This window comes from Xenopus laevis, chromosome 2L (assembly GCF_017654675.1).
Source record: "Xenopus laevis strain J_2021 chromosome 2L, Xenopus_laevis_v10.1, whole genome shotgun sequence".
Lineage (NCBI taxonomy): Eukaryota > Metazoa > Chordata > Amphibia > Anura > Pipidae > Xenopus > Xenopus laevis.
In genome coordinates this window covers 30,121,292-30,147,593 of record NC_054373.1, presented here as the reverse complement: position 1 = coordinate 30,147,593, position 26,302 = coordinate 30,121,292, and the positions used below count along the sequence as shown (strand labels likewise).

Sequence of the window (26,302 nt, the reverse complement as noted above, 5' to 3'; positions counted from 1 at the left end):
GATGGTCAATTCGTACGATCGTTCCGAGAAAATCGTGGTCTCACGATGAGGATCGGATCTTTTAAAAATCTCAACATCTATGGCCAGCTTAAGCCAAGACCAATAAGCATATTGTAAAAGTTGAATAAACCCGTTTATTAGATGATCACACTAGGAACACCCTTTGTCTGTTTGTGGTTCTTAGTCTATTCCCGAATGGTGAGTAAGGAGGAGAGGCAACTGTCACAGGATCACATGTAACTGCTTTGAAACAGACGTGTTGGCCGAGTTCCATTGGAGAAGTCCAGCTGCCAGTTCCATTAACGTATTCTTAAAGGAGAACTATACCCCTCAAACAATGAAGGTCTCTATAAAGATATATTGCTTAAAACAGCTCATATGTAAACCCCTTCATAATAAACTTTAGTAGTATGTGCCATTGGGTAATCATAAATAGAACATTTTTAAAATATTTTAAAAGATAAAGACAGCCCCCCGGGATCGTATGATTCACGGTGCACACAAACCAACTATACATGTTAGGTCACATGAGCCAATTAACAGACAGAGTTGTGTCTTTTGCTTCACCACTTCTTCCTTTTACAGTTAGAGCTGCAGTATTTCTGGTCAGGTGATCTCTGAGGCAGCACACAGACCATCACAAAATGGTGGCTCAAGGCAAGAGATGTAAAAGCGTTATATTTACTTAAATATATATTCCAGTTTGGTAAAATTCTTGAATATGTCACTTAATTTGATGTTAAGTATTCATTTTGGGGGTATAGTTTTCCTTTAACGCCTCCCTGAACTTCCTTTACACAGGCATAATGAATATATAAACAAACCTGCTCCCTTCCCCCAGCTGCTGCTCTGTGCCTCAGGTTTACAGATAAGGACGAGTGAAATTCACAGGAAACAAAATGTGTATTATTCTGCAGGAAACCAGTTTTTATTACAATCCATGAACATAATTAAATGAAATTGTGAGGGAAAAAAAAAAAAGCATTATAAAGCCACCAATCTGACAGCATTGGCAACAATCCCACCTATACACAACTATTCACCCCTGGGGGAAGAGGGTGTTCCTGCAGCGGATAAAAACCCAGAAACTAAAATTCACAGACATGAGTTTTGCAATGGTCATTGCTAGTGCAGGAAAGCTTCGTTTGTGGTTCTGCCTTAAAGGAGAATCTCTGTTTCACAAATAGTCCACAAATGATTTATGCTGTTAGGCTGTGATGTTCTGCTTGCATCGGGGCAACAAGAAGGTGGAATAACTAGCGCAATATTGTGATCTCTAATGGGGCAGAACAAGTGATGGGTGAGAAGGGCTTAGACTGCTGATCAAGTCCTATATTGTACTGGGCCTTTCATCTTAAAGGATAATGAGCATTGTTAGGGTCTGACCTCTGACCCTAGGAAGCAAATTTAGCATTGTTTGAGAAAATCTGTTAAAAAAAAAAAATACAAAATAAATGTCCTCCGGAGCCGAGGCCCCCAATTGAAACATACATACACCAGTTACTAGAGCAAAGGAAAAAAAAACCACTGCAAATATTTACAGAAGAAAGATTTAAAGACATTAAGGTTTTCTTTACAAATAAGTGTAAATCAATAATTGTCCATTTATCTCTTTAAAACTTCTTTACATATTTTATGAAGAGCCTCGGCTTTATTAATTACATTCTCCTAACGGGGAGGGGGGGGCTGGCCAAGCAGACCAGTGCTCGCATTTCATTATCATTTGTACACGGCTTCAGATTGAGTCTCACTCGTTTCACTCATCGCTGTCCGACAGAGTTTCATACTGTTCAGAAAGCAGAGGGGCAGGCTCCCTCTCCCAGATGCGGCTCTGCTGGTGGGCAGGGGTCTGAGTCATGGACGTGGGTGCGCAGGACATAGAAGATGGCGGTGTGCTGTTCAGCATTCCCATGGTCAGAGGATTGTATGGAAACTGAGTTGAACCTAAAAGAAAGAAGTAAAACATATCAATTGCGAGCGAATGATTTAGAGAGAGAACCCTCAAAGCTCTAATAGTGATGGTGCTCTTTCACCTCAATTATATGGCTACACCATTGATCTAGAATAGTAGGGTTTTCTGAATGTACCATATAAATTCCAGTCTAAGTTCCTATGCAGCTCATTGCTTTGACTGGTATTTTAATGGTACGTTCAGAAAACCCTACTATAGGGATCCCCAACTTTTTTTTACCCGTGAGCAACATTCAGATATAAAAGAGTTGGGGAGCAACATAAGCACAAAAAAGTCTCTGGGGCGACAAATAAGTGATGTGATTGGAAATTTGGTAGCCCCTATGTGGACTGGCAGCCTACAGGAGGCTCTGTTTTACATTAAACCTGGTTTTATGCAACTAAAACTTGCCACCAAACCTGGAATTCAAAAATAAGCCCCTGCTTTGAGGCCACTGGGAGCAACAGCCAAGGGATTGGTGAGGAACGTGTTGCTCACTGGCTACTGGTTGGGGATCACTGCTCTACTATTATAGGTCAGTGGTGTAGTCTTATATTTGAGGTGAAAGGTTAACTGATCGAGCCTAATTTCACACCCTACTTATTGAACCACTGGAAGTTGCAATAAAGCTGAAATCTCATACCCTAAATATCAAGCAAGGGTCTGTATAAACTAAACCCCCACGTGACTGCTAAAGCCTTACAGGAAAACCTAACCTGCAAAATGAATACTTGAGCAACAGTTTATATCAAATTAAGTGACGTATTAAAGAATCTCACCAAACTGGGATATATATTTAAGTAAATCTTGCCCGTTTACATCTCTTGCCTTGAGCCACCATTTTGTGATGGTCTGTGTGCTGCCTCAGAGATCACCTGCAAAAGGGGGGGTTGTGGGAGCACTCCTAAGGCTAAGTAAAAATGTGTTAAAGTATAATGGAAGTGCTACTGATTTGGCCAATTAATCAATGCACATTCCCTGGGCCCCTGTCTCATAAGTAATTCAGTATAAATGCAAGTGCATGTGTTTACAAAGACAGGGGTTTTTAGTTACAAAGTTATGATCATAAAGTTGGTACCCATGTCCCAAAGCTAGCCATAAAGTACTTATCTGGAGGTGCAGAGTCTGCACGCTTGCTAAATCCTGACCCAGAAAGTACTCTCTCACCTGTGGAAGAAGGTCGGTCTTCCCAGGCCCATGCTGAAGTCTGCCTGTAATCTCCTTCGGAATGAACAGAGGAGACAGAAGAGGGCCGTTCAGCCCCCAAGTATGTCTGACTGCCAGATACGGGTGACTTCGTTTTGCGACTGCCATATTTGCTTATCAACTTTTGCTTGTGGGTTCCTCCGCCTGTAACATGGAGAACTGTGTATATAAAGTAGTAGGAAAGGGCTGGGTCAAAAGGTCTAGAATTGATATTTTTAGTGCAGGAGAATCCCGCAGTACAGTAATAAATACAATATGGTGTAACACATTCAGCTTCTACTGGCTTCATTAAGTAGTCGAGCATGACTGAAGTGTGCTTATGCTACTTAATGTTATTACAGTAATAAATTAAATGCCCTTTCACAACTAAATCCTTAACCCTGGTCTGTTTCTGGCCCTTAGAATGCCAGTTATGCTGTAAGCCAATCACAGCTTGTATAACGGGCCAGCCAGAACCATTATACTCCTAAATCATAACACGCCAGTAGAATCGCCACATGACAGCATTACACGCCATATTGACATTATTAAAGCAGAATTCTTTGTTTTAATCTGGTTTCTTTAAAGGAACAATTTTACTAAAGTACATAGTGGGGCTCATTTATCAACACTGGGAAAATTGGCCCATGGGCAATTACCTATAGCAACCAATCAGCGATTACCCAGCTGCAAGTAGAACAATGAATGCAGAATTGCTATGGACTACTGCCCATGGGCAAATTTGCCCAGTGTTGATACATGACCCCCACTGATCATTAAAGGCCAAGAGCAAACAGAAGCCAGATATACTGAACGTATGTCATATCTTGCACAACACGCTCTTGTACTTTAGTATTAGTGCTCATTTAAATTAGTTGAGGGCCCTTCCACTGAATGGACTGATAACCTCCATTTCTTACTAGCGGAGGGAACAACAAGTGAGAAACCCTGGACCTACAGTAAGTATATAGGGTGTGCACACAAGCATGTGTTCAACCTAGTGTGACAAAATGTTCTTTGCTCAGGTTGTCCCGAGTCATTGCTCTGTTTAAAGGACTGAAACTTCCGTTGCAGGCAAGAAAGTGTCAAAGCTAGAAGGGTAATAGAAAAAAACAGAAGACCTGAAAAACTGCTCAGAACAGGTCCACCTTTAGCAGCCTTTAAAGGTGAACTGCCCCTTTATTTACTTTATTATATCATACCACCCACCAAGAAGTCCTTACACACTAGCCTTGAAGGCAACTTTATACCTTGCTAAATGTTCAGGGTCCCCAACTTTTTTTTACCCATGAGTCACATTCAAATTTAAAAAGAGTTGAGGAGCAACACAAGTATTAAAAAGTCCATTGAGGTGCCAAACAAGGGCTGTGATTGGCTATTTGGTAGCCCCTATGTGGACTGGCAGTCTACAAGAGGCTCTACTTGACACTATACTTAGTTTTTATCCAATTAAAACTTGCTTCCAAGCCTCGAATTCAAAAATAAGCACCTGCTTTGAGGACACTGAGAGCAACATCCAATGGGATGGAGAGCAACATGTCTCTCACGAGCTACTGGTTGGGGATCACCGATGTACAGTAACTTGATGACCATCCATCTGGTCTAAACATTTTGATTTCAGTCTTTGGCTATACTTTATCCTTGCTTTCCAATCATTGTATTTGGCTTATTACATCTATCAGGAGTGGGCATTTAATGCTCCCCCAGCACCTTTGAGCACCTCATACTTGCAGACTTTGGATCATAACATCTAAAATAAAAAAATTGTATCCTTCACAAACCCTGATTTCTAATGAGCCTTTAAAATGAGAGAAATAACTTCCTCAGATGTGAGCTAAACCAATCAGCCCAGAACCTGAGCCTGTCCAACCATGAAACCTATCCATCGGACACTTTCTTTTCTAGAGACATCAAATGTCTTCCACTTGGCTATTACATGCAGCAAACCATCCACTGGACATTGGCAGAAAAGATGCCTATTTCCCCCCAAATTCCAACCTGAATTAGGTGATGGGTTCGCCTCTTCTCTACGTGCTTCACTGTTAGGGGTCCCTGATTGGTTCCCTTGTGGTACTCCCACCAATACACCGTGATCTTCTGATTTATCATCGAAGTTGCCCATTAGTGCTTTGCGGATAATGTCCTCCAGGCCTAGGTTACTGGCTGGGTCAGCAAAAGAATGGCCCCGAGAGCTGATTGCACCTGTAAAAAAAAACAAAAAAACAGGAAACCGGATGTGATACTTTTGTTTTTTGGTTTTTTTTATAATTTGGAGCTTATGTAAAGATTGTGACAAGTATACAAACTTAAATTGAGAAGTATTTCTATTGTTATTGGTTGTACTATAGAAAATGCAATAAAAATAATATAAAAAACAAGATATGGAAGTTAAGGAAGGCACGGAACCCAAAATGGGAGGATTAATCCCACCACAGGCAAAATAATAAATACAATAAAATGTACATATGGGCCAGATTTATTATATGATTTAAAAAAAAACGTAGAATAATTCATAGACATCACTAGGCATAAAAGTACAGATATAGGATCCGTTATCCGGAAACCAGTTATCCAGAAAGCTCCAAATTACGGAAAGGCCGTCTACCAAAGATTTCATTTTATCCAAATTTTAAAAAATGATTTCCTTTTTCCCTGTAATAATAAAATACTAACTTGTACTTGATCCCAACTAAGATATAATTAATCCTTATTGGAAGCAAAACCAGCCTATTGGGTTTATTTAATGTTTACATGATTTTCTGGTAGACAAGGTATGAAGATCCAAATTACAAAAAACCCTAGGCCCGAGCATTCTGGATAACAGATCTGATACCTGTATGAAAAAAAGGTGTAAAAATGGCGTAACTTTTCCATTGGAACTTACAAAGGTTTAAAGCAGTTTAAATTAAAGAAGGAAAATCTGGCATTTGCATGGTGTAAAATAAAACACACCTTGAAAAAAATCCAATTTATTTTACACATCTTTTTACACCATTTTCGGAAAATTTCGTTTTACACGGCATAACAAATAGACCCTTAATGTAAGATATACAAAAGAAACACAAAGCAAATGTATGCTTACCAGAGGTAGTGACTGCTGGCAAGTTAAATATCTCCGTCCCTGGTTGCGCAGCTGCTGAAATAAATAAACACAGATGTGGTTCCGTTAATGCAATTCAGAAAAACAGTGTGGCGTTGATGTACATAAACTTGTTTTTATCCACCCTACTCAAACTACAGTGATATAACACCATACTGAATTGAATCCATGTACCAGTCCTGTCTCTGTATATATTCATTATTCCACATTCTTCTGCCTTATTCTTTTAAAGGGGTGCTTCACTTTCCGTATGTTATAAAAAGACCAATTATAAGCAATAGTTAAATTGGTCTTCATTATTTAATATTATTATTTATTTTTATAGTTTTTGAATTATTTGCTTTTCTCTTCTGACTCTTTCCAGCTTTCAAATGCTCTGTAAGGCCACACATGTATTGTTAATATTACTTATCTTTGTATCCTATTCATATTTCAGTCTCTTATTCTAATGAATGCATGGTTGCTAAGGTAATTTAGACCCTAGCAACCAGATTGCTGAAATTGCAAACGAAATAAAGAGCTGAATAACTCAGACTACAAATAATAACGAAAACCATTTGCAAATTGTTTCAGAATAGCACACTATACATCATACTAATTTATTTTAACGGTGAACAACCCTTAAAATCCGAATCCACTATACATTGCGAAAGATTCGGCCGAATACCAAACCAAATCCGAATTTGCATATGCAAATTAAGGGTGGGAATGGGCAAACATCTTTTAATTTTTTTTTCTTTGTTTTGTGGCAAAACTCCCTCCCCGCCCCTAATTTGTATATGCAAAGTAGGATTTGGTTTGGCCGGGCAGAAGGATTTGGCCGAATCCAAATCCTGCTAAAAAAAAGCCGAATCCTGAACCGGAACCTGGATTCGGTGCATCCCTAATTGTGACACATGATGATATTCTGTGAATGACAAATTCAGTGGTATGGCTACTCAAATTTGAGCCACATCTCTCTTTTGGCTTGCAGAATGAGTCACCCCTTAATACCTGCTGTTATTAAAACGTAATAAATGCGCTTAATTCAAGCAGAAATTAACCAATAAATTCAGTAATTACATAGGGTGCATAAAGGGCCAGCTGTCTGACCCTGTGCCATTACTGAATCATAGATACAAACGTCTTATGTTCTTGTTAATTTTCTATTTTAGAAGGATTTAATGCAACCCTAGCAAAGGCCAGAAAACAAGATGGAAAAGTTGCCAAATGAGCACAAGATCCCACTTACCCATGTCAGAGTCACCACCACCAGAAGAATTCAACTTGCGAAAGATTTCTTGCTTCTTATACATCACCATTGGGGACGTATTTTCCAATTTAGTGAAGAATGAGGGCAGATAATTAATATTTCCAGGGGAACGGGAGTCATTCCTATATAGAAAGACAGTAAGAAAGAATAACATTCCTTGTTTAAATAGCATAGATGGGCAACAACCTCAACAAACAAGTGTTTTTGTTTCTGTGTATGACTGTACTATAGCAATGGACAGACATCCAAAATGAATCACAGATGATAAAGTTTACAGCTAAGTGTATGTGAGCTTAATCATAGCAAGTAGCAACAAAAAACTATCTAAAGTACAAGGAAAATGAGATTTTGTGTACTCACCGTAAAATCTTTTTCTCTCTGGTGGCTTGGGGGACACAGGGAACCATGGGGTATAGCTGATGCCATTAGGAGGTAGGACACAACAACTGAAAAACTAGCTCCTCCTCCGCTGGCTATACCCCCCAGCAGGCGGAGCCTACTCCAGTTTGTCCCAAAGAAGGAACGAAGGAGGTTTTACTATTTTTAAACTTCAACAATTAACTTGAAAACTTATCACACATGTTACTGAGAAAAAACAGAAGAGGCCTCCACGAGGGAGGGAAGCCCTGTGTCCCCCAAGCCACCAGAGAGAAAAAGATTTTACGGTGAGTACACAAAATCTCATTTTCTCTAGTGTGTGCTTGGGGGACACAGGGAACCATGGGGACGTACCAAAGCTGTCCCCCAGTCTCAGGGCGGGAGAGGCCCTAACTGGATTTTTCGACTGCGGCCTGAAGCACCTTTCTACCAAAGCGTGTGTCATGTGCCGCAAATGAATCGAAATGATAGAACTTTGCAAAGGGGTGGATGGATGTCCACGTAGCTGCTTTGCATAACTGTTCTGCTGAGGCCTGATTCCGAAAAGCCCAGGTTGTGCTCATTCCCCTTGTTGAATGCGCTTTCACTTTATCCGGAGGTGTTAAACCTTGTGCTACATAAGCTCTTTGAATCGTCTGCTTGATCCATCTGGATATGGAAGCCTTAGTGGCTGGAGATCCTTTAATTGGACCTGAGGTTAACACGAAAAGAGAATCAGTCTTTCGTACTTCCCGTACTCTATGTAGATAGAACTTTAAGGCACGTACTGGATCCAAAGTATGCAGTGCTGCTTCCTTGGGGTTTTTTGGTGAAGGGCAGAAAGTAGGAATAGTTATTTCCTGGTTGATGTGAAATGCCGATACCACCTTGGGTAGGAAGGAAGGTACTGTACGAAGCACTGCTCTGTCATGCTGAAAAGTGAGGAACGGAGATTTGCAAGATAGTGCACTGATTTCGGACACTCGTCTTGCTGAGGTAATTGCGAATAGGAACACTGTCTTTAATGTTACCAAATGTAATGGTATTGATGCCATTGGTTCAAAGGGAGCTCTCTGTAGTGCTTTAAGAACCAAGGTAAGATCCCATGTCGGAAAGGATTTGCGGAAAGGAGGAACCACATGTGCTACTCCCTGTAAAAATGTTTTGACATCCGATAGGAGGGCTAGCCTTTTCTGGAATAAAATAGAGAGGGCAGAAATCTGTGACTTGAGGGAACCGAGAGATAATCCTAGAGACACACCTTCCTGGAGGAATTCCAACAATTTTGCCGTAGAAAAAGACTTAAAGCCTACTTTATGTCTGTAGCACCATTGTCTGTAACTAATCCATACCCGATAGTATGATCTGGCCGAAGAAGGCTTTCGCGCTGCTCGCATGGTTTGAACTACAGCGTCCGAGAATCCCTTCTGCTTCAGAATGCTGGTCTCAAGAGCCACGCAGTCAAGTTGAGGCTGTGAGGCTTCGGGTGTAGAATTGGGCCCTGATGTAATAGGTCTGACACGTTTGGCAGAATCCACGGCTCCTCTATCGACATATTTACGAGGTCCGAGAACCACGACCGTCGAGGCCAATTCGGAGCTATGAGAATGAGGGTGGTGTTCTCCTTTTGTGCCTTTTTGATTGTTCTGGGTATCAGTGGAATTGGAGGAAATGCGTAGGCTAGTTGAAAATCCCACGGGGCTGTGAGAGCGTCCGCTGCTAGTGCCAGAGGGTCCCGGCACCGCGCAAGGAAGGTTGGTACCTGTCTGTTGTGGCGAGACGCCATTAGGTCTACTTCCGGCAAACCCCATCTGGCAGTTATTTCTTGAAAAATCTCCTCCTTCAGCGCCCATTCTCCTGGGTCTAATGTTTGTCGGCTGAGGAAGTCTGCTTCCCAGTTTTGCAGACCTGGTATGAAGATGGCCGATAGTCTGGCGTTGTTCTTTTCCGCCCACTGAAAAATGTGCCTGACTTCTTGTAAGGCTGCCTTGCTTCTTGTGCCCCCCTGGTGATTTATATAGGCCACCGCTGTTGAATTGTCCGACTGTATCTTTATTGGTTGGCCTGCTAGTTCTGTTTGCCAGTGCCTGAGTCCTAGACGAATAGCCATGATCTCCAGAAGATTTATGGGCAAGCGGCTTTCCACTTGAGTCCACAGACCTTGTGCTGATTTGCCCTCTAATACCGCTCCCCAACCTGACAGGCTCGCATCCGTCGTCATTAGTCTCCATTGTGGTTCTCCGAGAGGTCTTCCCTTGGAGATGCACTGTGTTCGTAGCCACCAGGTCAGGGATACTCGCGTCTTGTGAGAGAGACGGATCTCTTGAGACAAGTGTTTTCTTTTCCATAATGTAAGAATGTTCCATTGAAGTTCCCGCATGTGGATTTGGGCAAATGGAACCGCTTCTATTGTAGATACCATGACCCCCAGTACCTTCATACAGAATCTGGTCGAATGGCTTGTCTTTGCTAGTAAGGAACGTATGAGAGCTTTGAGATGAACAATCTTTTCCTGAGTCAGGGACACTCTTTGTGTCCATGTGTCGAACAGTAGTCCTAGAAACACCATAGACTGACTGGGTGTTGTGGATGATTTTTCTAGGTTGATAGACCATCCGAGTTCTTGTAGTTTGTTCATAGCAAGATGGGTTACTCTTTGTGCTTCTGCTAAGGAGGGTGCCTTGATTAACAGATCGTCGAGATACGGGGTTATGGATATGCCTAACTGCCGTATCTCTGCAGTGGCTACTGCCATGATTTTTGTGAACACCCTTGGTGCCGAAGTGAGGCCAAAAGGAAGAGCCCTGAATTGGTAGTGGCGGTTGTGTATGGCGAATCGTAAATACTTTTGATGAGAAGGGAAGATTGGCACATGTAGGTAGGCGTCCTTTATGTCTAGGGACGTCATGAATTGGCCTGGGGTCATTGCTGCAATGATAGAGCGTAGAGATTCCATTTTGAACCTTCTTGGACGAATAAATTTGTTTAGTCCCTTTAGATCCAGTACTGGACGTACTGATCCGTCTCTTTTGGGAACGACAAACAGATTGGAATAATATCCCTTGAAGTGCTCCTTTGGGGGGACTGAGGAAATGACCTCTGTTTGTGAAAGAGTATACAGCACGTTTTGAAAAGCCTTGAACTTGGCTGGTTCTCTTGGGATTCTTGACATGAAAAATTTGCGAGGGGGCAACAAATCGAATTCTAGGTGATAACCCTGAGTTACCACCTCCTGTATCCAAGAATCTGATGTGATTTCTATCCACCTTTGAGAAAAGTGGATTAGCCTTCCCCCAGAGGTGTTCCATGTGGCGGAGGCCCCCAGTCATGCGGTGGAGGGCTTGTCCGACGTTCTGGTAGAGGGTTTGCGAGCCTGCCAAGAGGTTCTGGGTTTACCCGTGAAGCGTCCTCTGTTGGATGTTGTATTCCGTGGTGGAGAGTGTCTCGAGCTCTTGTTTTGTGAAGGCCGAAAAAACCTCCCTCTCCGAAAGGAAGAACGGGCTTTTGGTTGAGGAAGTAGCGTGCTCTTTCCTCCTGTCGCTTGACTAATGATCTTATCCAGATCTGGGCCGAACAGGAGTTTTCCCTTGAATGGCAATGATGTAAGCGATTTTTTGGACGATAAATCAGCTGACCATAGTTTCATCCAGAGTGACCGCCGAGTGGCAATAGATAGTGCTGAAGCTCTGCTAACTGCCTGGGTTGCGTCTAATGCCGCCTCGCAAATATATTCGTTTGCGTCTTTAATTTGCGTCGCCAGCTGCGAAAGTTCTTGTCTTGGCACTCTCGAAAGGATCGCTTGAACGAGGGAATCCGACCATGTTTGCACTGCCCTGCTGACCCATGCTGTAGCCAGGATTGGGCGAAGGGCAGTGCCTGATGCTGAGAAAAGGGAGCGTAGTAACCCGTCCATTTTCTTGTCCATCTGGTCCTTAAAGGACGAAGCATCTGGTACTGGAAGAGCTGTGTTTTGGATAAACGAGAGACTGGAGCATCCACGGAAGGAGGGGAAGACCATTTCTCTGTGGTATCTGCAGAGAATGGGTAGAGTTTGAGGAATCTGCGATTTGGTTGGAAACGACTTTCTGGCTTGTTCCACTCTTGTTGAATTATTTGTTCAAGCTGCGCGTGAGAAGGGAACGTAGGTGAAGATCTACTACTTCTTTTAAATAGGATCTTAGACTTATCTGTACTTGTCTCTGGTTCCTGTATGTTAAGAGTTTCCAGAACGGAAGTGATTAAGTCATCTATCGCTTCAGCTGAGAATTTTGAAGGTTCCTCATCTAACATATCTGAACTGCAAGATAACTCCCCTTCTGATAAACCAAGGGTCTCTTCCCTGCCTAGTGGCACTGGAGACGAACTTCTGGAATAATTATCACTCTCTTCGTCTGATGACGAAGGTGCTCTGCGTTTTGATCCCCTATGTCTGGGTTTATCTAGTCTTGACAGGATTTTATCCAAAGACAATGCTAATTTAGGTATACCAGTAGCTAACTGGGCTGCCCAGTCTGGAATAACTGTCTGTACTGGAGTAGAAACGTCTGGAATAGACACAGCAGGTGTCTGAGGAATTTGGTCTGTTTGAATAGGAGCAGGGCCTGGGGGTTCCTTATCAGACTCAGCCATTTTACACTTAGAGCAAATAGGCTCTTTTGCCCTGAGGGAAGCTTTTTGCGACACTTGGCACATGCAAGGTATCTTACAGAGGCTGTTTTCCCCCTGGAAAAAATGGCCTCACTGTTTTCCTCAGACATGATATGGTAAGCAGATAAGAGTAAAGATACTCTGACAGAGCTAGGGAGTAAGTCAGGGAAAAAGGGGCTAGTTTTCTAGTCACCGTGTCCTGCAGATATACAGTTCCCTGCTCGTGCTGCGCTGCTTAATAAGCGGCCGTCCCGACAACTGAGAGTCACAGGATACGCGCTGACTGCAGCCTGAATAGAATGCGCTGTTCCGGTTGGAGGATTTTCCCCCTGAAGCCGCCTTGCTTTCGCGCCAGTGCGCGTCACGTGGTATGCGGCTGCACTTACCCGGAAGCGCTATAGTAATACGCTTGTGAGCGTATGTGCGCTGTTCCTCAATTATGCGGTATAAAAGAAGGAGCGCGCAGAAAAAAAAGATGCCGGCAGAACCCGCGGCTATGTTCCCCTATCAGTTAGGCGGATAAGCCGTCTGTGCGCACTGTTACCTTTCCTTGTGTGTCGCTGGTAGCGTAGGGTAAGGTGACAGTCTACTCTCCCCTCCGGTCCAAGGGGGAGGGAGGGGGAGAAGGAAGGCTCTTACTGAGATACCGGAGACTAGGGGAAACACAGGTATACTTACCCTCCCCCAGGGTCCCGACGCCTTCCGTGTCCTGGCCAGTTCACTCCTCCTGTGCACAATGAGAGAGGGTGATAAGGCAACTGGATGGTAGTAGCTGTGCAGCAAGTACCCCAGGAACACTTCCCACGATGGGAGAATATATGCCAAGGCATCCTACACAGTGTAGGCGACTGGTATAACTCCTTATGTCATAAAAATAAAAATTTCTTGAGAGAAAAAAGGAACATGTCCTGACCTCCTGAGGACACAACAAAAAACTGGAGTAGGCTCCGCCTGCTGGGGGGTATAGCCAGCGGAGGAGGAGCTAGTTTTTCAGTTGTTGTGTCCTACCTCCTAATGGCATCAGCTATACCCCATGGTTCCCTGTGTCCCCCAAGCACACACTAGAGAAAAAGTCAATTCACTAGGGGGTGCCAATATTTTAGACACCATCCAGTGAATCTAAGTTTTCCCTGGCTAGTTATGCTTTAGGAGCCTTGTGTTTGAAAAATTAGAAAATTTGTTTAAAGGAATTGTTCATTATAAAAATAAAAGCTGGGTAAATAGAAAGGCTGTGCAAAATAAAAAATGTTTCTAATATAGTTAGTTAGCCAAAAATGTAATATATGAATGTAACATAATAGCACTACTTCCTGCTTTTTAGCTCTCTTGGTTTCCACTGATTGGTTACCAGGCGGTAACCAATCAGTGACTTGAGGGGGGCGGCACACGAGTCATGACTATTTTCTATTGAATCTGAGCTGCATACTGAGGATCAATAGCAAACTCACTGAACACTTATGTCCAGTCGCTGACTAACTCAGAGTTAGAGAGCTGAAAAGCAGGAATATGTATTCTGTTATGTTAAGACATCCACTCATTCCAGCCTTTGTAGCTTTTGGCTAACTAACGCTATTAGAAACAGTTTTTTTTCTTTTGCACAGCCCATCTATTTACCCAGTTTTTATTTTTGCACTGAACTGTTGAGAAACACCTGCTATTAACAAAACTGGGTAAGAAACTGGAGTGGATTATAGTGTGTTTTCCAAATGTGGCTTTTGTAACATTGACCCCACTGAATATGTCCATACAACTGCAGCTGAAACAATGCAAGCAATTGGCTATAGTTCAGTATTAAAGGCACAGATAATTGAGTACTTACCTCTGCTCAGGGGGCTCCTGCCTCTGGGGAAGTAACATCATGCTGTCTTGTTTAGCATGCACGTGAGGTGCTTGTGGAGGTGAGATAGGCTCATATGGCTCAGAGATGTGTCCTCTATCAGGAGACTTTCCAGGCCTACATTCAAAACAATATAAGTTATACATAAGAATTTCCCTAGCAGTGTTTAAAATACCCGCTCCCTCCCCTTTTCTTCCTGGAACACTGTGATTTGATTGCCCTCTGGTCCTATGTTGGCTTGCATGTGCCTTGCTCTCTGAGAAAGTCTCAGTGCACCTAGTTCTATGTTCATGGGCAAGCACCCAGGAAACAAACCATATATCACCAGAAATCCATATGTTCAACACATTGGGGCAAATTCACTAACTTGCGGAAATTCGCCAGTGAAGGCTTCGCTCACATCACGTTCGCACAAAATTAAAGAGCATGGGGTAACCCTGCATTTCAATTGCCTTGTGTGCCAGTGTATCTCTATTCTACTTCACTCACATCGGCACACTTCACCAGGCGAAAATTTGCCAGGACAACACTAATTCACTAAAATGCGAAGTTGCGTCCAGGGCGCCGAACGATGGTGAAGTTTCGATAGCGTTAATTCGGCAAGCAAAGCGAAGTTGCACTAGCATTGGCTAATTTACATAGGACGGGTACCCCAAAAAAAAATTTTACGATCTTTTGCAGCCTATCACCCTGAAAAATGAAACGTTGCCAGCGTTTTTTGGGACTTAGAAAAATTTAAATTTTTTTCTACTCTATTGCACTTCCCCTGGTCTGAGGTGGCGAAGGCAAGTCTGGCAAAAAAAGGCAACGTTCATTAAAATCCGCATCTTAGTGGATTTGCGTAGTTACGTCCATTCGCCAGAGTGAAAATTCGCCTGGCGTTAGAGTGCGAAGTAGCGCTACAGTCTTCTTCGCCAGCGAATCTACGACTGCGCCGTTGGTAAATCGGTGAAGTCCCGAAATTACGACAAACCTGATTCCCCAGAATGAAAGGAAGCCATGTCATTCTGAAGAACCATTTCCTCCTGTGCTCACAGTGTAATGCAACCCCTCCTTCACCAAGATCCATTGTGGAGTGACGGATTCTGGGACTTTAAACCCCTCTGCATTCTACAGATTCTGTGCATCGCCCACCATAAAAGAAAGGGTACTTCAAGTCCCAGAATCCATCACTTCACAATGGGACATGATGAAGGAGGCGTTGCATCATGTGGGGCTATAGTAAAATCTGCTGCAACACAAAGAGAAAATCATGGGTTCCCTCCCTACACCATGTGCACCAATTGAAATACCAGGTGGTTGATGGAGTCCATAAAATGCATCGCCGGGGTGACAGAGTAAAGGAACTATTGAAAAAGGAGGCTAGGTGGATACGATTGTTAGGTACCTTGACACCATCAGGTTTAAATAGGGAATATGAATTACATAAAATTTTCCGGTAAATAGTTTTTTTAATTGTTTTTAGTAAAATATTTTAAACGTTTTTATGTTTTTCAGACATTGATTCATTGGACTGATGTATTATGCATGGATATGCTTCAAACAATATAAAGGACGAGAATGGCTATAAGATATTTAAATGTATATAAATGTCAATTTGCAACGTTGTTTAATTTACTTTAGGAATTGCACCTGTGTGTGTTAAAGTAGCCAATAGATGGCGCTATTCTAAAGTGTATAAAATGTGTTCTCTAACTTGTGCCCAGTAGCATGAGGAAAGGCTATTGTAAGCCTGAAATGTGGCTGAGCTGTATTTCTGTCTGAGAAAAAGCCCTCTAAATAAAGACTTTTTTTTTTAGAAAAATTGCCTTGTTTCGGTGCTGTCTAATCCAAATAGAGTTGAATACTTAGGCTTTGAGTGGCTGCCAGAGACGTGCACCTGATGTAAATCTTATCCCGTTGGTGAGTGCTGACTTCTTATCCTGTGTACTGAGATGGTGCCTACACACCAATATTACAACTAAAAAAAACACTTGTTGGTTCAGGAATTAAATGTCATATTGTAGAGTGAATTATTTGCAGTGTTAATAGTGTAATTTAGAAATAAAAACTACATTATACAATTCATGATAGAATCCCTTTAAACTGACCAATGAAAATTTAAAATGAAAAAAAAAAACAAAACAAATTCTAACCTTCCTCTGGGTTTATCAGATATGTTTTCCGGAGACACCCTTGAAGCAGGGCGCTGATTATGCACAGGCTGTACTTGAGATTCGGGGCTAAACCTGCTGGATGCCTTAGTTCGCACTGGTGTGGATGAAGGGTTAGTGCTCTGGAATGTAGATGCAGGGGGTTGCTGGTTTACTGGCTGATTCCTGGCAAAGTCTTGGGTAATAATATGCTGTAAGAAGGAAATAGTGAAGGCATGAGTTTAATCTAACATTTTTGAGGTTTTGCTAAAACACCATTAAATCCAGAAAAAGTATGACTCAAGAAAGCTCAAAAAAGGACCTAAACTGTATTACTGTGGCGGGAATTTTTTTTTTTTTTTTTAAACGCATCAGTTAATAGTGCTGCTGTTAAAAGAGCCAACAGATTTTTTTATATTTAATTTTGAAATCTGACGTGGGGCTAGACATATTGTCAGTTTCCCAGCTGCCCCCAGTCATGTGACTTATGCTCTGATAAACTTCAGTCAGTCTTTACTGATGTACTGCAAGTTGGAGTGATATCATCCCCCCTTCCCTCCCCAGCAGCCCATCAGCAGCCTATCAACAGAACAATGGGTAGCTAAACAGATACAACTGCTATGAATGCTTTGATAAAAAATAGAAATTGGATTTCATGTTTAATTTGAATAGGACTTTTATTATAAAGCTTTTTGTGTCTGGGTGAAAGGTCCACTTTAAAGTGAGAAACGATAGCTGTCTCAAAGCAGTTCCATCCTGGATCCTTTTCAAAGCTCAGAAGCAGGCACAATGCACTAAGATGGCTGCGTCCACACCAACATTACAGCTAAAAAAATACATTTGTTGGTTCAAGAATAACATTTTAGGTGGTAGAGTGAATTATTTGCAAACCATAAAAGACATGACAGAATTAAACTTACACATATATGATCAGCTAATGTAATGAGGCGATGAGTTTGTGGTACATGCCCAGGAATGCTCTGTTGTGGAGAAGGAGACTCTTGCGGTTGCCGGTAGCGATTGGGCTGCCCTTCATATTTGCGGCTGCCTTCACCTGCTTGAGTAAAACATCACAAGGAATTTTAGAAGTCTGACACTAGGTTAAGCAATGAAAAGATTTATACACCGTTATCCACACTTTTAGACTTTAAACTGCCCCAATGTATTCTGAAAGTTATGTTTGCATTTAATTGCTACCTAACCCACTGCCTGTATGACTGTTCATTTTCTTTTCACTACTGGCTTTGACCCTTAAAACAATAGCAAAAACAATAAATGTGGAGAGTTTCAGAGCATTTGTTTTTAGATAGGGTCAGTGACCCCAATTTGAAAGCTGGAAAGAGTCAACAGAAGAAGGCAAATAATTCCAACACTATAAAAAAAACATAAAACATTAAGACCAATTAAAAAGTTGCTTAGAATTAGCCATTCTATAAAAGGAGTAGAGTTAGACCCTATCAGAAAGGGATAAACAAAAACTGCTCTTATAGAATGGCTAATTCTTATAGAATGGCTAATTCTAAGCAACTTTTTAAATGGTCTTCATTTCTACTTTTTTTTTTATATAGTTCTTGAATTATTTGCCTTCTTTTGTTGACTCTTTCCAGCTTTCAAATGGGGGTCACTGACCCCATCTAAAAAACAAATGCTCTAAAAAGGCTACATATGTATTGTTATAGCTACTTTTTATTACTTACCTTTCCATTCAGGCCCTCTCCTGTTCAGATTTCAGTCTCTTTATGAAATTAATGCATTGTTGCTAGGGTAATTTGGATGGACTCTATCAACCAGATTGCTGAAACAGCAAACTGGAGAGCTGGTGAATAAAAAGCTAAATAATTCAAAAACCACAAATAATAAAAAAAGAAAAACATTTGCAAATTGCCTCAGAATATCACTCTCTCATACTAAAAGTTCATCTGAAGGTGATCAACCCCTTTAAATATAAAGACTTTTTCAATTCAAAACAGAGGTATTTCATTAATACTTTCTTCATAGTTTCATTTCACTTACTCTCAGTTTGGCTTGATTTGGGTATCTCTTGTGGGTAGGACTCCTTTTCCTGTACTGGTGAACTTGCTGGGCTGATAACTTCTATAGTTTCTCTGGGAGCTTCATAGCGATGCGATGAATCTGCACGTGACGGACAAGAATGCAACTGTCATTTACCTTTTAACCAATGGAATTGTATAAAATGGGCAAAGAAAACCTGTTTTAACGTCAAACTCTTCATTTCAGTTCTAGAAATATATTGCGTTTCTCATAAACCAGTAGATAAGGCACCCACCACACATTCAAATTCCGTCTCTCATAACTTTTAGGGGGTTATTTATTAAAGGTTGCGTTGTTAGTTAATTCATGTTTTTCAAGGCTAGTTTCACTTAAAACTCAAATTTTTCAGGATAAAAAAAACCTCAAAGTTTTCAAGATTTATTATGCACCAAAGCTCAAATGCGAAACTCCATCTATAACCTGTCGAGGTCATGTAGAAGTCAATGGCAGAGGTCCTTCGAACCATTTGAAGATGTTTTTTTAGGGTGGTTTGCGCTCGAAAACTCTATAGATTCAAGTATTCCAGGTTTTTTAGCCTATAACTCAATAAATTCGAGGTATTCAAGTTTTTTCCCGCTGCATTGCATTCAATCGAGTTTTTTTTTTATTATTCGGGTGTTTTCATAAATAATCAAACATTCGAGCTGCGAGTTTATTCTTGCTAGAAAAAAACCTCACAAACTCAACCTCCTAAATAAACATTTACCTAAATGGAGCAGTGTCTAGATACGTTATCTAGCTATAACTAGGTAGGGTAGTTCAGTACTGTTAATAATAAGTGGGACTTTACTAGTGGGATCACCTGATGTACACATTCATAGGAATGCAGCACTGCATATCCAACAGAGCCATAGAAAAAAAAAAGTCAAAACTGAAAGCAAAATATTTACTACTGCTTTATCATCTAACAAATACTTTGCAAATTCACCAACATTCGTGGTTCCATAGGATACATTGTGGTGCAATGCTGTGGACCTCTGGACAAAGAATACAGGTATTGGACCTGTAATCCAGAATGCTCCGGACCTGGGATTTCCAGATAATAATAGATGGATAGTCTTTCCATAATTTGGATCTTCATACCTTAAGTCAACTAGAAAATCATTTAAACATTAAATAAACCCAATAGTGTTTTGCCTGCAATAAAGATTAATTATATCTTAGTTGGGATCAAGTACAAGCTATTGTTTTATTATCACAGAGAAAAAGGAAATCAGTTTTAAAAATTTGGATTATTTGGAAAGAATTGAATCTATGATTCCCATTACTAGTATTTATTTCCCCCCCCCACTGTTTATACTACAAAGGTAAAGAATAACTGAACTGGGGGTGGAGATGGAACAAAAAATGATCACTTACGACTGCTCGAAGAGTCTGAGCTCTGTGAATTTCTATCTCTGCCATCTTTGTCGGAAGCAATCTGCTGAGTGATTATAACATCAATGAAGTTGGCTGCAGTGATAGTGGTCTTCCCTCTCATTCGTAGTTCCTCCACATAGCGTGACTTTGTGTGCGCTGCTCTTTCTTTGCCTGCTTCTGAATAGACTGCAGGGGACGCCTGGCTTTGTGACTTGCTGCTAGAGAAGCTGGAGGATGTGTAAGGGCTCTGCACGACCCTCCGTTCACAGTCTATCTGTTGTTGCTGCTGCTGCTCCAGTGCATTCCGCCTGCTTAGACTCTCTTCAGTACGTGCAGAGTCGTGTTTGCTTTCCTTTGGCTTGGAAACTTCCATTTGAGGAGCAGAAGCTGCTGCGTCGACAAGTGCTGCCAATGCATCAGCGGCTGTGCTGTAACGGGAGGCAGGTATCCCCTGTGTAATAGAGGCTGCTCCTGGCGTGGGAGGCCTGCATTAAAATCCCACAGTAAATAAAACAGCAATGATCAAAGAAAAGCACATAAACTTTTCAGTATTAAAGGGGAACTCCGGTTTCCAAACCCAAATTTGATAAAAAGGCCCACATAACACAGAAACCCCTAATATACCCATCACAGTTACCCGTTTCTTAAAAAGGTATGAATAAATGCCATTTTCTATGCTGAAATCCAGCTGTTTAACAGTTCTTCGCTTTCTGCATCATTGGAAATCCTGGCAGGGAAGGAGGGACTAAAACACTGATGTTACAAATTGTAACAACTACTCCATAGCTTAAAGACAGCATGCAGGAACTACATAACCCACAATGCATTGCACTGGAATGTTCCATTCCTTATTGAAATCACATGCGCAGGGAATTGTGGGGTTTGGAGGATGCAGACTAAGGACAGATGGCTGCTGATACAAAGTACCAGTAATCCGCCAGCTCAGCAATGTAGTCAGACAGATGAGCAGGAGAACAGGGGGCTAGGCTTACGTAACCTTTCCAAACCATATTATTACATTAAAAATCATGAAAAGGCTGCATATTTTTTAATTGATGTATATTGCAAAGTTGTTTGAAATTATGTTTACTTTTCAAAAAGCTTAAGTTATGTTTGTGTGGAGTTCCCCTTTAAGCCCTACCATGATTTTACCTAGCAAGCAATCGGAGGCAATGATGAGCAATTGATTTAACTATAATATCTTCTATTACAGGATAATATATACATATGTCACTGTACACAACTTATTACCTGAAGCCGTAACATTATAAAAACTCACATGATCCGAAGCTGAGCTGCATCCAAGGGTGTGATGACACTTTTCCCATTAGTTCCCTGGAAAATACTTGGCCTTTGCTGCATAATGCTTTCCTGGGCTCTGACTGAAGGTGATGGTGAGCGCACATACCCATGACTACTTGGCCTGCCTGGCTGTTCGCTGACTGCAGACAGAAGAAATGGATATCAGTAAAACTCAGACAAACAATGCCTGTTTTGTTTAAAGGGTAAGGCATGTTTCAGTAGCAGTATGCACAACAATGTTTCAGTGTCTTAAATATATTGATAATGGGTTGAGTGCAGAGGACCTCTTGTATTTGTCTATATGTATTTTGTGATCACAGCCTCATTGCGCTTAATGGTTTTAAAAATTAATGGTGAGCACAACGTTCCCTTGTTTGATATATCTTTTCCACATACTAATCAATACTTCTCATGGCACACCATGGCAGGTCTTGTACACACAGGTTAACTGGTAGCTACCACTTTTAGCTGGTTTGAGCTAGGTTTCATTGTTACGGTCATATTTAGACCATGAAAATCGAATCCTACCTCCAGCTGAGTGACATCAGTCACAATAATCTATAGTGTTTAGATGGGTCTCTAAAATGCAAGGTTCCCATGTTTTAGGGGAGATATTGTGTGAAGCAATTCAAATAAAAATGGTGAGAAAAATATGCTTACCAGGTCGTAGGTAATGTTCACTGGGAGCAGAAGCAGCAGCTGCAACAGCAAGCCTCTCTCTTTCTCTCTCGCGATCTCTTTCCCTTTCACGTTGCTCTTTTTCTCTCTCTCGATCTCTCTCTCGATCCCTCTCCCTCTCCCGCTCTCTTTCTCTTTCCCGTTCAGCACTGGCAGAATTTGCAGCAGCTAAATGTGTAGGATGTCCTAGGAAATGATGCAGAAAGTGTTTTTATTGTGGAAAGTATTTTGGGTTCTCTCTTTAGTTAGTTTTTATTTCTAAATTACACTGTTTACACTGCAAATAATTCATACTACAATATAAAATGTCATTCCTGAACCAGCAAGTGTATTTTTTTTTAGTTGTAATATTGGTGTGTAGGCTCCATCTCAGGTCATTTTACCTGGTCATGTGCTTTCAGAAAAAGCCAGCACTTTAGGATGGAACTGCTTTCTGGCAGGCTGTTGTTTTTCCTGCTCAATGTAACTGAATGTGTCTCAGTGGGACCTGGATTTTACTATTGAGTGTTGTTCTTAGATCTACCAGGCAGCTGTTATCTTGTGTTAGGGAGCTGCTATCTGGTTACCTTCCCATTGTTGGCAGCTGGGGGGGGGGGATGATATCACTCAAATTTGCAGTACAGCAGTAAGGAGTGACTGAAGTTTATCAGAGCATAAGTCACATGACTGGGGGCACCTGGGAAACAGACAATATGTCTAGCCCCATGTCCATGTCAGATTTCAAAATTAAATATAAGAAAAATCTGTTTGCTCTTTTGATAAATGGATTTCAGTGCTGAATTCTGCTGGAGGACAGCATGCCTTTAAACAGACAAGCCTCACCAGTCTAAATCCTGTTTTACGGAGGTGAAGCTTGCTCATCTGCAAATAATTCTTGCACAGGAGTCAGTTCTATATTTTAAGTTATTCCATACAGCCACATCTCTGTATAGATATCCAGTTGCTTCATGAATACTGGCTAAGTAATATAACTCAAGGTGCATTCAGCGATACATATGTAGCTCACTGGCTCATCAGTTACACTAAAAGATACATTAGCGCTTGTTTGAAGGCTTGCAACGGACAGTCTTAAAGTAATATGCTTTGACCAACCTGGAGACATGGAAGCAGGGTTGTAAGATCTAGGAGGAAAAGCCAGCTGTGTGCCAGGAATGTATGTAATCCTGTCCATGGGTGGTGTACTTGTGCCACCTGGATGAGGGACCAATATCGCTGGAGGCATATTGGTAAGGTCAATAATCCCTGTATAAACAAACATATAGTACAGATATCCATTGGATTTAATCAATATTCGATTCCAACATTTCCCCTTTCTCAGAAACATTATATGGATGCATTAGGAAACTGACAAATAATGGTTTACTTAGGACATTCAATATATTTCCTTCATACCACATTGGAAAGTTCAGCATTTACTTTTGATTGCTAAATTAAGTTAGTCCTTTAAAGGAGAAGGAAAGCTTTTCTCTAAGACCCTAAATAATGTTATATATTGTTTTTCACAGTATATTGCAATGTTATGGCTTTCTCCAAATGTGATATTTATCTTGCCCATAATTATGTCAACATGTACCCCCTGTTCCTTTCTGTTCTCACTACAGAGTTAAAAAAACCGGATATTGTAATTTTAAATACTAAACCAAACATGATGGCCTAATATGGACTCTGGCTTTAATGTTGAGTCTACCACGAGAACATGGTAAAGGAGAAGGAAAGCTACCGAAGCAGTTTATTGCCAACAGATTAGCCACAATAGTGGCTAAGTTAAAAGAAATAAAATGATGAAGATAATAATACAGGGCAGTGCTACCACAATAGCATATATAAATGGCTCAATAAGGCACAATTACAATTCAACAGTATACCACTTATTTAATATTATCTAAATTGCCAATATGAAGTAGTTAATCTGAGGTGTCCTTAAAATGTAGTTTTCATACATTGTTGTATGATTTTAACAGTTAAGAATCTTGCAAAAAAAACCTGATTTGTAATCTAGTAAATTGTTTAGGTGGCATCACCAATTAAAAACTAGATTTTATTTTCCTTTCTGTGCATTTAGCCACAACAAGTTGCATAGGTGTGCCTCACTGTATAGCTTTGTTCTTTGATCTGAAATCCTGCTTGTTTAATATGAAAAACAATAAAAACATTTAACAGAATATGTAGGACATAAAATAAACAGCTATATCAGACAACAGAATTACCCTAAAGGCTAGAAAAGTTCTTTTCAGCTCCCTCTTACTCTACCTCATTCTGCTGAGGTCTCCTTACTTAATTTGAACATGCATTTAATACCATAAAAAGATGCCAAGGTGAAATCATTCTATGGGAATCTTAAATTACAGACATACCTCTGGCTCCAGGATATGGAATAGCTAGTCCCTGATCTCTGGGGGAAAGTCCTCTGGCAACATCCGGCCTCAAATTAACCTGCATCTGTTGTGAGGTTATGTAGTCATTTAGGATTGTCTGCCTCGTGTTCTCCATGGCATACAGTTGGTACTGACTAGGGTAACCAGGTGTGGGTGATAGCTGCCGTTGAAATAAGTAAGCAGCAGCAGCAGCTAAGAAAAGAGAAATAAGAATAATATAAGATTATGGTCATTTTAATCCAATACCTGTTCGCTCTGACGACTTGTAAAGTAGGTTTCTAGAAGGCAAAAAATCTAAAATCCTCAAAAGGTGCAAGGCCTTCAAATGCTCAGGAAATAATTGCTTAGAATTTAAACTAGGATACCTAGAGAAAGCTGCAATGTCAACTCCCCTCTGCTTAGGTTCCAAAAGTTTAAATGCTATAATACTTTTACATTGTTCAGCAGAACTGTTCTTAGAGGAAAACAATACCCTCCGAACAATGTAGGTCTCTATAAAAATATATTGAATAAAATGGATCATATGCAAAACCCTGCTTCATGTAAACAAATCATTTTCATAATTATATACTTTTAGTAGCATGTGGCATTGGGTAAGCATAAATAGAAAATCGCCATTTTAAACTATAAGGACCGCCCCTTGGGATCCTAGGATTCACAGTGCACACAAACAAACCATACATGTTAGGTCACATGAGCCAATTAACAGAGTTATGTGTTTTGCTTTCAAGCTTCTTCTTCTTCTTATAGTTAGAGTATTTCTGGTCAGGTGATCTCTGAGGCAGCACACAGACCATCACAAAATGGTGGTTTTAAGGCAAGAGATGTAAAAGGCCAATATTTACATATATATATATATATATATATATATATATATATATATATATATATATATATATATATATATATATATATATATATATATATATATATACACACACACACACACACATATACACCAGTTTGGTAAGATTCTTTAATATGCAACTTAATTTGACATCACTGAACTTGTAACAACAGAATGCACTATATTTCTTTTTTCCTTTAAGCTGTAAGCACTGACTTGGTTTATTGCAGTGGAAGGTGATAAGGAGAGATTGTATACAGCCTGCCAGTGACAAGTTAAAGATAAATGAAAGCTGGAAAGGCAGTCCTGCTGCTCAAAAAAAACATCATTGCATACCAAGGCAATATGATTTACCTGGGTCCAATGGCCTGTGGAACTGAAGAGAGGGATCTAGGTGAGGAGGCAAATGGGCTCTATAAACATCTCCAGGTGGAGCACTTCGGAGATGAGGGTCAAAGGGACTATGTGCTGCAGAAGGGTCCACACCAGGAACAGGTGATTTTACAACTATGCTCTCTCTCAGGGTGGGGGTCAAAGTGCTTTTTCTTTCATGGCTGGAAGACTTGCCCGGGGTAAGCCCACCTGAAAAACAGATGATAAAAAAATGTGTTGGTTTTATGGTCAGTGCATACTACCTGTAAAATAAACTACTTTATCACTAATTTCTGGTGATATGAGAGGTATTTGGGGGGCTGCAAGGAGCAGTGACCTAAAAAAAACACACAGTGCTTTAAATTGCAAGCTGGAGAAAGGTAGAAGTGCCATTTCAAAACTATAAAAACATTAAAAAATAAAATGAAGACCAGTTTAAAAGTTGCCAAGCATTGGTGAGTAATACCTTTAAAACAATTACAAATGTGAATTTGCAATGTGAAATTTCATAATATGCAGGGGGCAGCACACACCAAGAAACAAAGCGGTGATAATGCGGATTGTGACATACCAAAGATAATGTTTTCAGGGAATATGCACCTCCCTTTGTCAGGTTATCAAATGAGAGAGTAAACAGGTGAGGGTGAGTAACTCAGTACAGAGCAAAATGAAGTATAAAAATAAATAGAACAGAAAGTTTTAAAAAGATAAAATGACTAAAATGTTTCACTCAGTATAGGCAAAGGGATTTTTATCCGAACCGAGAAATAAGGAAACATTGGTCCATCCTACAAAAGGTATACAAATATTCTCACTGCATTCCTTCTACCCCCCTTTTAAAAGAAAGCATATAAGT

The 26,302-nt window shown here is 40.7% G+C and overlaps 1 protein-coding gene across 18 annotated transcripts in view; it reads right to left on the bottom strand.

Moving 5' to 3' along the window:
• Positions 1 to 902: 902 nt before the first annotated feature.
• Positions 903 to 26,302, bottom strand: part of ncor1.L (nuclear receptor corepressor 1 L homeolog) — a 118,277-nt gene continuing 92,877 nt past the window's right edge. For 8 of the 18 annotated variants that reach the window (XM_041581651.1, XM_041581662.1, XM_041581661.1 and 5 more), the window contains 16 exons: positions 26,018 to 26,050; positions 25,429 to 25,656; positions 24,207 to 24,419; positions 22,945 to 23,094; positions 21,835 to 22,038; positions 21,152 to 21,314; positions 19,873 to 20,357; positions 18,475 to 18,594; positions 17,382 to 17,518; positions 16,465 to 16,673; positions 14,312 to 14,446; positions 7,468 to 7,610; positions 6,219 to 6,272; positions 5,135 to 5,338; positions 3,119 to 3,316; positions 903 to 1,944 (listed from right to left, as the gene is read on the bottom strand). In XM_041581651.1, coding sequence (XP_041437585.1) covers positions 1,757 to 1,944; positions 3,119 to 3,316; positions 5,135 to 5,338; positions 6,219 to 6,272; positions 7,468 to 7,610; positions 14,312 to 14,446; positions 16,465 to 16,673; positions 17,382 to 17,518; positions 18,475 to 18,594; positions 19,873 to 20,357; positions 21,152 to 21,314; positions 21,835 to 22,038; positions 22,945 to 23,094; positions 24,207 to 24,419; positions 25,429 to 25,656; positions 26,018 to 26,050 — 2,864 coding nt within the window. In that variant the 3' untranslated portion in view covers positions 903 to 1,756. The remainder of the gene's footprint in view (positions 1,945 to 3,118; positions 3,317 to 5,134; positions 5,339 to 6,218; positions 6,273 to 7,467; positions 7,611 to 14,311; positions 14,447 to 16,464; positions 16,674 to 17,381; positions 17,519 to 18,474; positions 18,595 to 19,872; positions 20,358 to 21,151; positions 21,315 to 21,834; positions 22,039 to 22,944; positions 23,095 to 24,206; positions 24,420 to 25,428; positions 25,657 to 26,017; positions 26,051 to 26,302) is intronic. The other 10 variants (XM_018246064.2, XM_018246071.2, XM_018246070.2 and 7 more) reach the window with 8 other exon arrangements.